The 13361-nt window shown below is 42.5% G+C and overlaps 1 protein-coding gene and 1 long non-coding RNA gene across 2 annotated transcripts; both read right to left on the bottom strand.

Moving 5' to 3' along the window:
- Positions 1–534: 534 nt before the first annotated feature.
- LOC119727277 (5-hydroxytryptamine receptor 2A-like) lies at positions 535–6066 on the bottom strand. Its single transcript, XM_038199135.1, has 2 exons — positions 5646–6066; positions 535–4011 (listed from the first exon to the last, which is right to left on the bottom strand). The coding sequence occupies exon 2, from the start codon at positions 3978–3980 to the stop codon at positions 2820–2822; it is 1161 nt and encodes a 386-aa protein (XP_038055063.1). The 5' UTR covers positions 3981–4011; positions 5646–6066; the 3' UTR covers positions 535–2819.
- A 2751-nt stretch (positions 6067–8817) lies between these two features.
- LOC119727269 lies at positions 8818–11522 on the bottom strand. The gene is made up of 2 exons (XR_005270933.1): positions 9186–11522; positions 8818–8896 (listed from the first exon to the last, which is right to left on the bottom strand). It is a non-coding gene; the product is annotated as an uncharacterized LOC119727269 (long non-coding RNA).
- Positions 11523–13361: the final 1839 nt, after the last annotated feature.

The raw sequence follows: 13361 nt of genomic DNA, 5'->3' as shown, positions 1-13361 counted from the left end.
GAGGTGGGAGGAAAAGCCCAGAAGAATATTCTGGGGAAAACCCACAGAATCAGGTAGTGACTGAAAACCCAATCCACATATTGGCCCAGGCGGGATTCGAATCGGGTCACAGCGGTGGAAGGCGGGGAAAGTACCGCTACGCCAACCTGAATTAAGGGTCAGACCTGTAAATGGGCCCAGAATTGCCGACGCGGGCCAAATCACAATTTGTGCAATTTGTAAAACAAAAAGATGCATACGCGCAGAGGGCTGGTGAACCAACCATTTGCTTCAAATGGGTGCCGGCTACCAGTCCCCAATGTTTGAGGGGGCGGGAAACAGTCATTGAAGAACGGTTCTTGTGGATAGCATCGACGGGCGGTTTTTGTAGCCCAACCTCGCTACGAAAGTCCGCCAGGCCCCCTGATGCATGATTGAGTTGGATAATTGTATACCTTGCTATTGGGAGTATTATCAACTTGACCTCACAGATCGCTGGGAAAACTCCCTGTCATAATTTCAGGTATATATTTTTATGGACCATACTTCCTGCATACAGACTACGTTCTTTCCTTTGTCAGACTTCGGCCCTATTGTTATTGTATAATAGTCACAGGCCAAATGCGACACAATGCCTCGAGGGGGAAGTCTCATCTTTGTTTTGGATGACAAAATAAAAGAGTATCTGACCCAGATCTTATATAGGTCACACATACGGAAATGCTGTTCATAATTACACACTCGTAAACGCTAGGCCGGCCAACTTTGGGGATCCGTGTTTATTAAAGGAAAAGGAAATTGTGACATAGTTGTGGTGTTTCCACTTGAAACAAAATCACGACAAAAAAAATACATCAACTTGATTATTGTGATAACTGTACGTTTTTGGCAAAACCCTCAGATCTTATATTTCCTCATTGAATTTTCCTGCGTAATCGGCTTTTAATCATTATGTATCAATATTATAGTTATTCAAAGTAGCAAAACGATAGCGATTTTTACAATGTTATACATAATCGTTCAATTCATTTAATACAATCGATCGTGATAATCAGGTGTAAAAAGCCTTGCCAAATTAACATGCACGACAAAATGATAACTGCAGCTGACTTTACAATCTTGCATAATAAACTCTAGTATTAAACATTTACAAATGTACACATTTTATTGACTAGTAACTGTGAACTTATGTCTAAGTTATGTCTATTTTAGTAAGCAGAACACAACATTTAGCAGTTCACCACTGATCAAATACCATTTTACGACTGATGAATACCCATTAAATACAATGAAACATAGACGTTTTCCCACCTCCACGAAAAAAACCCAAAACTTGCAAAGGTCAACCATAATTAAAGTGGGTCCTGTATAGCTCCATGGGTAAACAGACAAAAATCGCCATCAATATTTCAGAATAAAAAAAATGACTTCATATTTATATTCAAATCATAAAATCGGAAAGTAAACTGTACAAATGACGTTTCAGCCTTGACTCAAATGAATGAACACTCATTTGCATTTGAGTGCCTGTGTGTAATCTCTCATTCTCAACTAAGCTCAATATCTGCTTCCAATGATGGCATTACGTGGAAAGCTATGAAAATAGGTTCTTTTAGTATATAAAACATACATAATTCTGATATATAAACATAGATCGATTTCAGTATTTTCTTTCTTCAGATGAGTGGAAGAACATGCTCTTTTAAGACATACTTCATTGGTCAATCAAATTCGATAGCTTTTAAGAGAAAACAAAGTAATCCAGGTCACTTTCTGTTTGACTCGCCGTGTATTTAATATGCTCTTTACCTGTTTTTTTACACGACCCGTGGGCAGTTGTATGGGTTCGAAATCTAAGGATAGATACAGGAACTTTTTTTTTTTTATTCCCAAAGGAACTACCCTGCAGGCTCTATTTTCACAGTCCAACATTCATTTTGTATTTACCCAACGTATGGAGTAGAACATTCGATGGGAATAATTATTAAAACACATTTCCTGGTTTAATGTTGCAGGAAGTCGTGTCACGATTTACTACCGGTATGTCGTTTTGTTGTGTCTTCCATGCATTTGCGGGTATTTGTCATGTGCACCGACCTTCTTCGAAATTTTAACCGAGGAGACCAAAACGAAACTTCCGATTTAGTCCCTTCAGTGGACCGTTTGGGAGTTTCATCTATATACAAGGTACAGGGTATACAAGGTCAATAGCGACCGAGAAAGGGCGGTAACTGAAACTAGAACTCTGTTACTATATAATCAGAGACAATTGACTATTGATTGTCTTCAAAAAAGGAACTGGTTCGAAACTCTCAACGCCAGCAAGCTCCGTGTTATGGGACCGACAAAAATCGAATCGGTTGTCCGACCGATCGTTGTAATTTAAGAATATCGCATCCTTCGGTTTAGTTAGGTTTGTCGCGTGGCATATAATTAAGTCATGGGGTGCATCACGAAGTGACGCATAGGATAGATTTTGCAGCACCACTAAGAGACCGACGAAGTGAAGCAAGCATCTGTAAACGCGTGGCATGAGACACGTGACAGATATTTGCCCTCAAAGCTTTATAACCTGTGATCAGAAAAAAAAATAATGATAAACTTCCAAGATGGCGGTATACTTGAATGAGTCATGACACACGCCTGATTTAATAGCTGATTTAATCATCGTGTATAGGCCTATGTATTAAAACATTGAGTACATCCTCATGTTGATATAGCTACATTAAGTGCTGACTGGTAAAGTTAGTTTGAATCCAAGGTACATTAAGGGGAATTCGTGCAAAAGTGCATTCTAACATAACGACTTGTGCCTGTTTCAGATATGTTACATAATGCAGTTACGCTTTGTAACAGCAGGTCATCAGGGCTTTCAACGCGTCAGAAGGCTCTTCAATCTGCGAGTATTTGCACTGCAACATCTGGCGCAAAACCTTCTTGAACTGTGGATGCTTGGACGCGTAGATGATCGGGTTGACGCAGCTGTTGCAGGTGAAGACCACGCCCAGGAACAACAGGTAGCGGTCGGTATTGGGGATGAAGAGTGCCACGCAATACGGAGTGATGCAGACGAAAAAGGCACAGACGGCCATGAAGAGATTCTTGGTGATCTGGAGCTGCTGGCGGTAGGCTCGACCCTGTTGAGAGGTCTTCGAGACAGCCGCGTTGTCGGATACCTGGAAGCGGCTTGAGCTAGAGACCGGGCCTGTGTCGCTGGTGCTGATGCCACCACGCAAGGACCTCTGGGCCTTGAAATGACGCCGGACGTGTAGGTAGATGAGGGTGTAAGAGGTGACAATGATGATCAGTGGGATGGGATAGCCGAGGAAGGTTTGGATCTTCTCGAAGGTCTTGGCCTTGCGATGGGTGTCCAGGTCGCTGCAGGTGTGATGCTGCTCGTCGTAGCCGAAGCCGCCGACGCCACAGAGAGGTGGCACGACCATTATGGCGATGGCAACGAACCACAAAACTGCCACGTTGATGGCCAAGTTGCGCCTTGTGTAGAGACTATGATAGAGGGTCATCGGGCGCTTGATGAGGATCAGCCTGTTGAGAGCGATGGAGGCCAGGTTGTAGAGACTAGCCCAGGAGCTGATGTACAGAAGCATGCCGGCCAGGTAGCACGGTGTCTCGGTGGACCACGGCCAAGTGTCTCCTGGGCTGAGCAGGCCGACGGCGCTCATGGGTAGCGCCAGGCCGGTCAACAGGTCGGCCACGCTGAGACTGACCACGAAGACGTTGGTGGACGTGCGGAGCTTCCTGCTGAACACCACGGCGAGGATGACCATGGTGTTACCGATGATATCAATCAGGGCGATCAGGAGCCACAGTACGGCGATTACTACCCTCTCTTGGTAGGTCTGTAGGGATTTACTCATCGGCCCTGCTTCAGTACTCGCTGCCGTGAAGGTTGAGTTGTCCATCCAGGGAACTGCCGACGAAGATTCGGCAACACCTGCAGTTGAAGTATCGTTGGAAAATACCATCGTTGCGTCGCCCATTTTGCTCCTTGTTTTTGGATGTTATACGGAGCTGTGAGAATAGAGAGTTAGGTTTAGGGAATGGAGTTTCAGGGTTACACTACAGTGTTTACACAACATGTTGTGATAACGCGATGCAGACTTTCGGAAAAGTGTCCCAGTTTAGACATTTGCAGTCAGTGGCGTATCCAGCTTTTGATGTCGGGAAGATGGGGGGGGGGGGGGGGGCAACCGCACTCGCACATACGCGCAAAAATGTAGCCATGTTCGTTTCTCCGGACATATGCTGATTTTCATGGCGCATTATAATGGTTTTGGAGCTTGTTTTTTTTTCTTCATGTCAGAACTCTCTAACCATGAGTAGAAATAGTTACTGAAAAAAAGGTATTCCCAAATATCCACCGGAGGGGGGACCCCTCCCCCCCCCCCGCCCTCTGGATACACCACTGTTTGCAGTTTAATATTAAATATCACGCGAAAGATGCTAATGTGTTTGTTTCACCTGTGTCATGCCTAATAGCATTTTTTCACATTTGGCATGATCTACTTGGAAAAAAAAACAAATTAGGTGAGAGCCTCGATACGATTTCTATTGCATTGAGATTGGATTACATTTCATGTTTTGTATCTTTTACCACGACCAATCAAACAAACAAACAAACATCCGCCAACTCGCTTCGATTACTATAGTCAAGTTGTATGACGTTTCTTTGGGGTTTGAAAGTCGCAAAGGAATCGTTTCACACACACCGATCAAGTTTCCATTGTTATACACAATAGGCAAAATTAATCCCACCAAAACTCGGGAGACGGAACCTCTTCGAATGTCACTGTACAGTTGCAAAACATTGTTTATGGCCGAAATTGCAGCACTCCCATTTTGGGGAACAATGTTCGTATTTATACTCTCGCGCTGTTCCAATAAGAAATGGTAACATGACCGTTCATAAACTTGGGTATAACATTACATGCAGTGATATATTTTCTGATTAGTTGGTTAATTCAGGTAAAATATATGACAATTTTGGGGAGAATTTGTCAATACATATATAGGCAGTTCATACCTGCATATACAGGCAGTTCATACGCCAGGCGCGGTTCTACGGGGGGCAAGGGGGGGCTGTAGCCCCCCAAAAATTTTGTCTAGCCCCCCCAAAAATAAATTCCGTAAAAAAAAAATTGCATTAGCAAAAAGAAGGATTGTGATGTACATGCGAACGGTCTCCCCTAAAGAAGACATATCCGTCGACAAGGGTGCATTAGTTAATATAGTGTGAATGATTTTAGGATTTTATTCCCCCCCCCCCCCCCACCTATTGATTTTCGGAGGCCTAAGTGTCTGGAAAAAACCGGTCAACATTTCAGCACACCTCCTTGAAAAAATTCTGGATCCACCGTGCTAGCCCCCCCCCCCCCCCCCCCCACAAATATTTGTTCTAGAACCGCGCCTGTCATACGCTGACTGATATCGGGCAACATACCAACCCATTCGCCTAAAACGTTTTTGAGTGAGGAAAACAAAGTGTTCCTTGTCAATCATTTCTTTGAAGGTATCGAAGGTATCATTTCTATAAGGTAGCCATTCAACAACGCCTCGTTAATAGTTACTTTAACAAATGCAGACCTAAAGTAAACTAAAACAAACATGGTTTGACTAAAATTTCGTTTAAAAAGTTGCACACTTACCGAGTTTTAGAACCAGACAACAAGATGTAGTCTCTGTTTCAGATAAAGCTTTTGAAATTACCAAGCAAAAGTCCCAAAATGTGGAAAGAAGGTGTCAGCGCTTATTCTTCCACTAAGCCACTTGTGTCTTTAGTAGTGTGTTTAGATGTAATAATGCGTTGTGAAGAGATGATTTCTTTTTTAACGACTACCATAAGGCAAGCGCTGTGTACAGAGCGGATATGCCCGTGATCTTGCGGCAACCAGGAAGGCGGAACAGCGCCCCGTGCTCATTGGATCATTTCGGCTGACTCTTATTCTTGGCAATGGCATTGCTCAGTCACACTGCGCGGTTGGATTGGGCGGTATATTGGGCTCTCGAGATCGCCCAACCTTCCTCTGGTTTTCGTCCAATCATTGGACGCAATTTCAATTCAATGCAATGTATTTTTCTTGATTGATCGTCTGCACAAAGAATGTTTTATTTTTGTTCAATTAAAATTGACTTGTGTTCGGATTGATTTGTTTCGCGGTAAATACACTGTATTTTCTTTAAATCATATTCAAATTATTCTTGAACAACTGCCGTCAAGTTTCTAAACATGTCGTGTCATATATCACGACCAATCATTTGACGAAATTTCAATTCAATGCAATGTGTTTTTCTTGATTTATCTCTCCACAAATGCAATGTGTGTGTTTTTTTTTTAGTTATTGTGTTTTATTTTTGTTCAAATGAATTGACTTGTGTTCGGATTGATTTTTTTTTTTGCGATTAATACACTGTATTTTCTTTAATTCACATTATATTGATTCTTCAACGATTCCCGTCAGTTTCTAAACATGTCGTGTCATATATCACGACCAATCATTGGACGAAATTTGCAATGTGTTTTTTTTGATTTATCGTCTCCACAAAGAACGTTTAAAAAAACAAACATTTTTTAAAAACTAAATCAACTTGATAATTGTGGTAACTCTTCGTTTTTGGCAAAACCCTCAGATCTTATATTTCCTCCAAATTTCCCTGCGTAATCGGCTTTTATTCATTATGTATCAATGATTATATTCAAAGTTCAAAACGATAGCGATTATTATTTTTACAATGTCATACGTAATCGCTCAAATCATATATACAATCGATCGTGATAATCAGGTGTAAAAGCCTTTCCAAATTAACATGCACGACAAAATGATAACTGCATCTGACTTTACATTCTTGCTGATAAACTCTAGTATTAAACATTTGCAAATGTACACATTTTGAGCAGTATATGATTATCTGGGGTATATTGTTCGATGGCTCAATATATAGCTGCAACAGCTCAAGAATATTACAAACCAACGTCAATATCTGCCCTCACAGGCATATCATACACTCCTGGGAGACAATTTTTGGCAAAATGTCTTGCCTATAAATTTCTCAAGTTTTGTCTATTTTAATAAATAAAACGCAAAATTCAGCTGTTCACCACTGATCATATACCATTCTACGACTGATGAATACCCATTAAATACAATGAAACATAGACGTTTTCCCACCACCATGAAAAAAAACCCAAACTTGCAAAGGTAATCCATACGTGTATATGTGGGTCCTATATAGCTCTATGGGTAAACAGACAAAAATCGCCATCAATATTTCAGAATAAAAAAAAATGACTTGTTCCTCATATTCAAATCATAAAATCGGACAGTGAACTGTACAAATAAGGTTTCAGCCTTGACTCAAAATGAATGAACACTCATTTGCATTTGAATGCCAGTGTGTAATCTGTAATTCTCAACTAAGCTCAATAGCTGCTTACAATGGCATTACGTGGAAAGCTATGGAAATGGGTTCTTTTATTATATATTATAAAACATACATAACTTCTGATATAAAACATGTATTGATTTCAGTATTTTTGTCTTCACATGAGTGGAAGAACATGCTCTTTTAAGACATACTTAATTGGTCCATCAAATTCGATTGCTTTTTAAGAGAAAAACAAAGTAATCCAGGTCACTTTCTGTTTGACTCTCCCTGTATTTGATATGCACTTTACCTGTTCTGACCCGACCCATGTGCAGTTGTATGGGTTCAAAATCTAAGGATGAATACAGGAACTTTTTAATTTTATTTTATTGTAATCTTTAACGAGGGTAGTCCATTTCAGTTTAAGAAAACTGCTTTCCCAAAGGACCAAAGAAAACTGCTTTCCAAAGGAACTACCCTGCAGGCTCTATTTTCACAGTCCAACATTCTTTTTTGTATTTACCCAACGTTCGATGGGAATAATTATTAAAACATATTTCCTGGTTTAATGCAGGAAGTCGTGTCACGATATACTACCGGTATGTCGTTTTGTTGTGTCTTCTATGCATTTGCGGGTATCTGTTATGTGCACCGACCTTCTTCGAAATTTTAACCGAGGAGACCAAAACGAAACTTACAGTTTAGTCCCTTCAGTGGACCGTTCGGAAGTTTGATCTATATACAAGGTACAGGGTATACAAGCTAGGTCAATAGCGACCGAGAAAGGGCGGTAACTGAAACTAGAACTCTGTTAATATATAATCAGAGACAATTGACTATTGATTGTCTTCAAAACAATAACTGGTTCGAAACTCTCAACGGCAGCAAGCTCCGTGTTATGGGACCGACAAAAATCGAATCGGTTGTCCGACCGATCGTTGTAATTTAAGAATATCGCATCCTTCGGTTAGTTAGGTTTGTCACGTGGCATATAATTAAGTCATGGGGTGCATCACGAAGTGACGCATAGGATAGATTTTGCAGCACCACTAAGTGACCGACGAAGTGAAGCAAGCATCTGTAAACGCGTGGCATGAGACACGTGACAGATATTTGACCTCAAAGCTTTATAACACGTGATCAGAAAACAATTAAATGATATACTTCCAAAATGGCGGTATACTTAAATGAGTCATGTCACTGTCAGTTTACGGGGTACATGTACAAAGTACCCCATTCTAGCCCACACGCCTGATTTAATAGCTGATTTAATCATCGTATATAGGCCTATGTATTAAAACATTGAGCACATCCTCATGTTTATATAACTACATTAAGAGTTGACTGGTATAGTTAGTTTGAATCCAAGGTACATTAAGGGGAATTCGTGCAAAGTGCATTCTAACATAACGACTTGTGCCTGTTTCAGATATGTTACTGTAGTGAAACTCGGTGTGGAGTCGAGGTTCAGGGGTGATGATTCAATCACATCAAATTTATTAGTCGTTTCTGCTCCCATTCATCACAAAAAAACCTAGTAATCAAATACATTAAAAATAAATCAATATAAACTCACATAACTTCACATACATGTGAATGTATCCCATTAATCACAATACATATGAGTACAAGTAATAAATTAACCCTAGAAAATTACATAGTCCAACCCATACAAAGAACTCCATTGCAAATACAACAGCTTTCCCATATTAACATACATGTATGACATGTGACCTCTGACCCGGTCGGCGTCTTGGAAGTTACACTTTCGTTGATAGTAAAACCCCCAAAATAACATGAAAATAATTCAATTTGTCCCATACCAGCCAGTGCACGGGCTCCAGGGCTGTCTCTCCTTCCTCTGGTGTCTAGTAATACATTCCAGCCATCGGCTGTCAGGCTAAATTGGTCTGATAATAGTTGCTAAAGCAAGCTTTCTGCAGCTGTCAGAAACGCAGACCTCGGAGACAGTGCCCGCCAAACCCGCTTACGTAAACAGTTGTTTAGTATTAAGGCGCACACGATAAAAACATCATCTGCTCTATCCTACATTCACATATTTTACAATAACAGAAATTTACTTCTGAGAATACAGCACTTCATGAGAGATAGAACCCCTTAGTTATCTATTATCGTCAAAATATCCCCTTACTTGGCTGATGAACGTACTATTTCTATATCCTCATAACCCCTCAACAAATTCGCGGAAGTTTGACCAGTTAACTTAAACAGCGCCCTCATTTGACCTAACGGGCAAAGCAAATAAATAATTTCTAATCACTACATCTCTCCCCTTCTTTTGGTGATCTACTCCTGGAGATCAATTTAGGAAAACACTTTTTTTTAAAACAGCAATAAAATGGGATCAGTTAACAAGAAAACATAATGCGACCAATCTGGCTCTGTTTACATACATTGTTATAACTCTAAAACCATACTATCTGTTGAGCTGTCTGACCCATCATTTTAACGCTCATTACATTTTCTTTCATTAAAGCACAAAAATGTTAATTTTGGCAGGGTATAACTTAAACGGCCCTCCGTCGTGACGGGTCTCATATACAATATAAATATACCCTTCTTTCCAAAATCTTAACTGAACTTTTATAGCAATACCCAAACTTTGAGTTAGGACAAACACATCGTCACTCCTAGCAACGTCAAACAAGTTACTATAATCACAGAATCCTGAATTCAAAAAACTTGATCAACTGTCTGAGGGTTCTTTCATAGTGAGCCATGCCTGCAGGGTTCAGATGCACACCATCCAGGATGTACTCAGGGTTCTTTAAGGCCCGGTGTTTCCACACCCACCATCTATCTTCTACAAATGTGGAACCCTCCAACAACCTGTTAAATGCTTCAACCCTTGCATTAAATTCATCAAGTGAGACTTGTGAGCTTCGCATGGCCCCAGTGCGGGCCAGCACAGGCAAAAATACAATAGCCTCAGGTTTGATATTCCACCTAGGAAATTCGTTAATAAGATTGCATAAGGAGGCATGCACCATCCCAGGTTGATTTTCTCTTGCACAGAGATCATTAGTTCCTAAGTCGAGGACCAGCACCTTTGGTGATATCATACCAAGTGGTCTCAAATACCGTCGAGGGTTTTTCTCTATTCGGTCTATAGTGAGACCCCCTTCCCCCAGACACTTAATCTCGTACGTTCCACCTGACAAAGCTACATAAAAAGATCCTCTCCTTTTATTAAGGCGTTTAACAAAACTATGTCCAAATAGCACAAAACTCATAGTAAATACAACATGAATAAAAAGGAGAGCCAACCTGGGCCCCTACATATAGGAAATATACCAGTTACCTAACTTGACTCTGTCATCTGACATTGTGAAAATTAAGCTGCGACGACATCGTACGAATGAGCAGCGCTGGATCTGGTCGGTCTTAAGAGAACCGGATACCCCAGCCTTCTCCCAAAACGTTCCAGACCCCCAGCGACACCCATCCACCAACTGATGTCGTCACCTCACAGTAAACACAAGATTCTATCAAATTCAAAGTAATGCTGACCGGGGAAGTCGACATGGGTTTCGGTGTACCCCCTTTGTCACCCTTTCGGATCTTCTTAGTGGAACAGAAGAGCTTGAGCCAGTGACTTGAGCTGGCTCCCCTACTTTTCCACTCCCTACTTCCCTAGAGCCATTAGCTGGAGGCCGGCCTGGCAAGCAACCCGTGTCAGACACGACAACATCACATAATGAATCCTCCTCGGACTCTTCCCCACTGTCAGACTCCGGTTCTGCTAAAGGGTCTAGTAGTAAATATTTCCTATTTACTGTCTTCTGTTCGCCTCCCTTAGCCGGTCGAATGGAACACACATCCCCTTGCTGATTTACCCACACCACGATATACGGATCGCTCTCGTATTTATTTTGAATTTTGTGACGGCCCCCAAATGCACATCTGCGCATGAGTACCTGCGAGCCTGGTACAACTGGTTTCACTGCTGTGCGCCCCCTAGCATCGTATGCTGCCTTGTTTTGACTTGCCCTCTTAGCAACTTTATCCCTCACAATTTCCGAGGCACGGTTCAACATCTGAGATTGCTCCCTAACAAATTCTTGTCCCCAATCTGAGTCAGTTCTGCCCAACATTTGATCCAGAGGGATCAGTGGTTCTCTTCCGAACATCAGGGTATACGGTTCAATGTCAGTTGCTGTATGGGGGGTAGCATTATATACAAAAACTAAATGGGAAACAAGGTCAGGCCATTTGTGCCTGTCTTGCTCATCGAGGGATTTAATCAATCCGAACAGTGTACGATTAAAACGCTCTGCTTGCGCGTTTCCCTCCGGATGATAGGGTGTGGTACGGGATTTTCTAATCCCGTACAATGAACATAATTCCCTCACGATTTCTCCCTCAAAATTGCGTCCCTGATCGCTGTGAAGTCTACTGGGTATCCCAAATTTGGTGAACCACTGGTCCCTAAGGACTTTCGCTACAGTAACAGCCAACTGGTCCCTACAGGGTGCAGCCTGTGAAAACTTGGTATAAACATCCGTCATGATGAGGATGTCTTCGTAACCCCCACGGCCCCTGTCCACTTTGACAAAATCCACCGCCAATATTTCGAGTGGTCGGAATGCCATTAGATGCCTCATTGGGACTCTAGGTTGTGGCTGTGAAGCCTTAGCAATTATACACAGTTTGCAGCGGTTTACATGACGACGGACATCCGCCGTCATTCGAGGCCAGTACGCTCTCCTCCTCAGTAAAGAGCAGGTACGGGTCACCCCTTGGTGACCCCAGCCATCATGACAACCTTTCATTATCCTAAGCTGCAGACATTTGGGTAGGAGAATTTGGAAAATCTCCCCAAGTACAGGGTCCATCACCCTCCGGCACAGAACACCATTCCTTTCAACAAACCTAGGCCACTGTCCAAGCCACAGTTTCAACTCTGGTGAAGTAGTAAACTCACAAGGCATTACCTCTCCCGGGGTCCACCTTTTGTCCCACAGTTCCCACACCAACCCCAGCTCTGGGTCATCCCTTTGGAGGGATGCCATTTGTTCCGATGACCACGACGGAAACAACCCTGGGGGACCAGCAGTTCCTGGAGGAGCGTCTCCACCAGACTGCGTAACAGTGGCTGCATTTGCAGCAACATGGATTGGAACTGCACAAGAGTGGACCTTGCTCTGCATGATTGTCTCTACCTCTGCAGTGCTCTGACTAGGATAGCGACTAAGCGCGTCCGCGCACCGGTTACTACGACCCGAGCGAAACTTCACATCGAAATTGAATGCAGCTAATTGCGCCACCCAGCGCAATTCACTTGCCCCTAACTTGGCGGTTTGCAGATGTGCGAGTGGATTATTGTCTGTGAGTATGGTAAAGGGCACCCCCAAGAGATGGTCCCTAAACTTATCCACGACAGCCCACTTTAGAGCCAGTAATTCTAATTTGAATGAGCTATAGTCTGGGTAATTAGCCTCCGCCCCCCTCAGACCACGGCTGGCATATGCAACAGGGTGTCTTTTTCCTTCTAAATCGTCTTGTGCCAAACATGCACCCAAACCCTGTAGAGAAGCATCAACTTCGAGAACAAATGCACGTGAGAAATCTGGATATGCAAGCACTGGGGCCTGAGTGAGGGCCAACTTGAGCGAGTCAAAGGCTCCCTGTGCTTCAGTGCTCCACTCAAACTTTCGGACACTTTTCCGCACTTTCCCTTTACACTGAACTGGAGGTATTATTGCATGTAGCGGTGCTGCCAAACGGGAGAAGTTTAGGACGAATCTCCTATAGTACCCTGCAAGCCCCAAAAAGGATCGCAACTGCTCTGCATTCTGTGGCACAGGCCAGTCCCTAATCTTTTGGATTTTGTCATTGTCCACCAATATTCCCTGGCTGTTTACCACATGGCCCAAAAATGAAACATGATCCTGGAGAAACTGACATTTCTTGCCCTTTATTTTCAACCCAAACTCCCCAATGCGTGTGAACACCTTGTCCAACCTTTGAAGGTGCTC

Source organism: Patiria miniata, unplaced genomic scaffold, assembly GCF_015706575.1.
Source record: "Patiria miniata isolate m_02_andy unplaced genomic scaffold, ASM1570657v1 HiC_scaffold_1, whole genome shotgun sequence".
Lineage (NCBI taxonomy): Eukaryota > Metazoa > Echinodermata > Asteroidea > Valvatida > Asterinidae > Patiria > Patiria miniata.
This window is presented reverse-complemented; position numbering and strand designations above follow the sequence as displayed.

Excerpts from the sequence above, each read along its gene's own strand:
- LOC119727277 (XM_038199135.1), bottom strand. The coding sequence starts at position 3,980 with ATGGGCGACGCAACGATGGTATTTTCCAACGATACTTCAACTGCAGGT.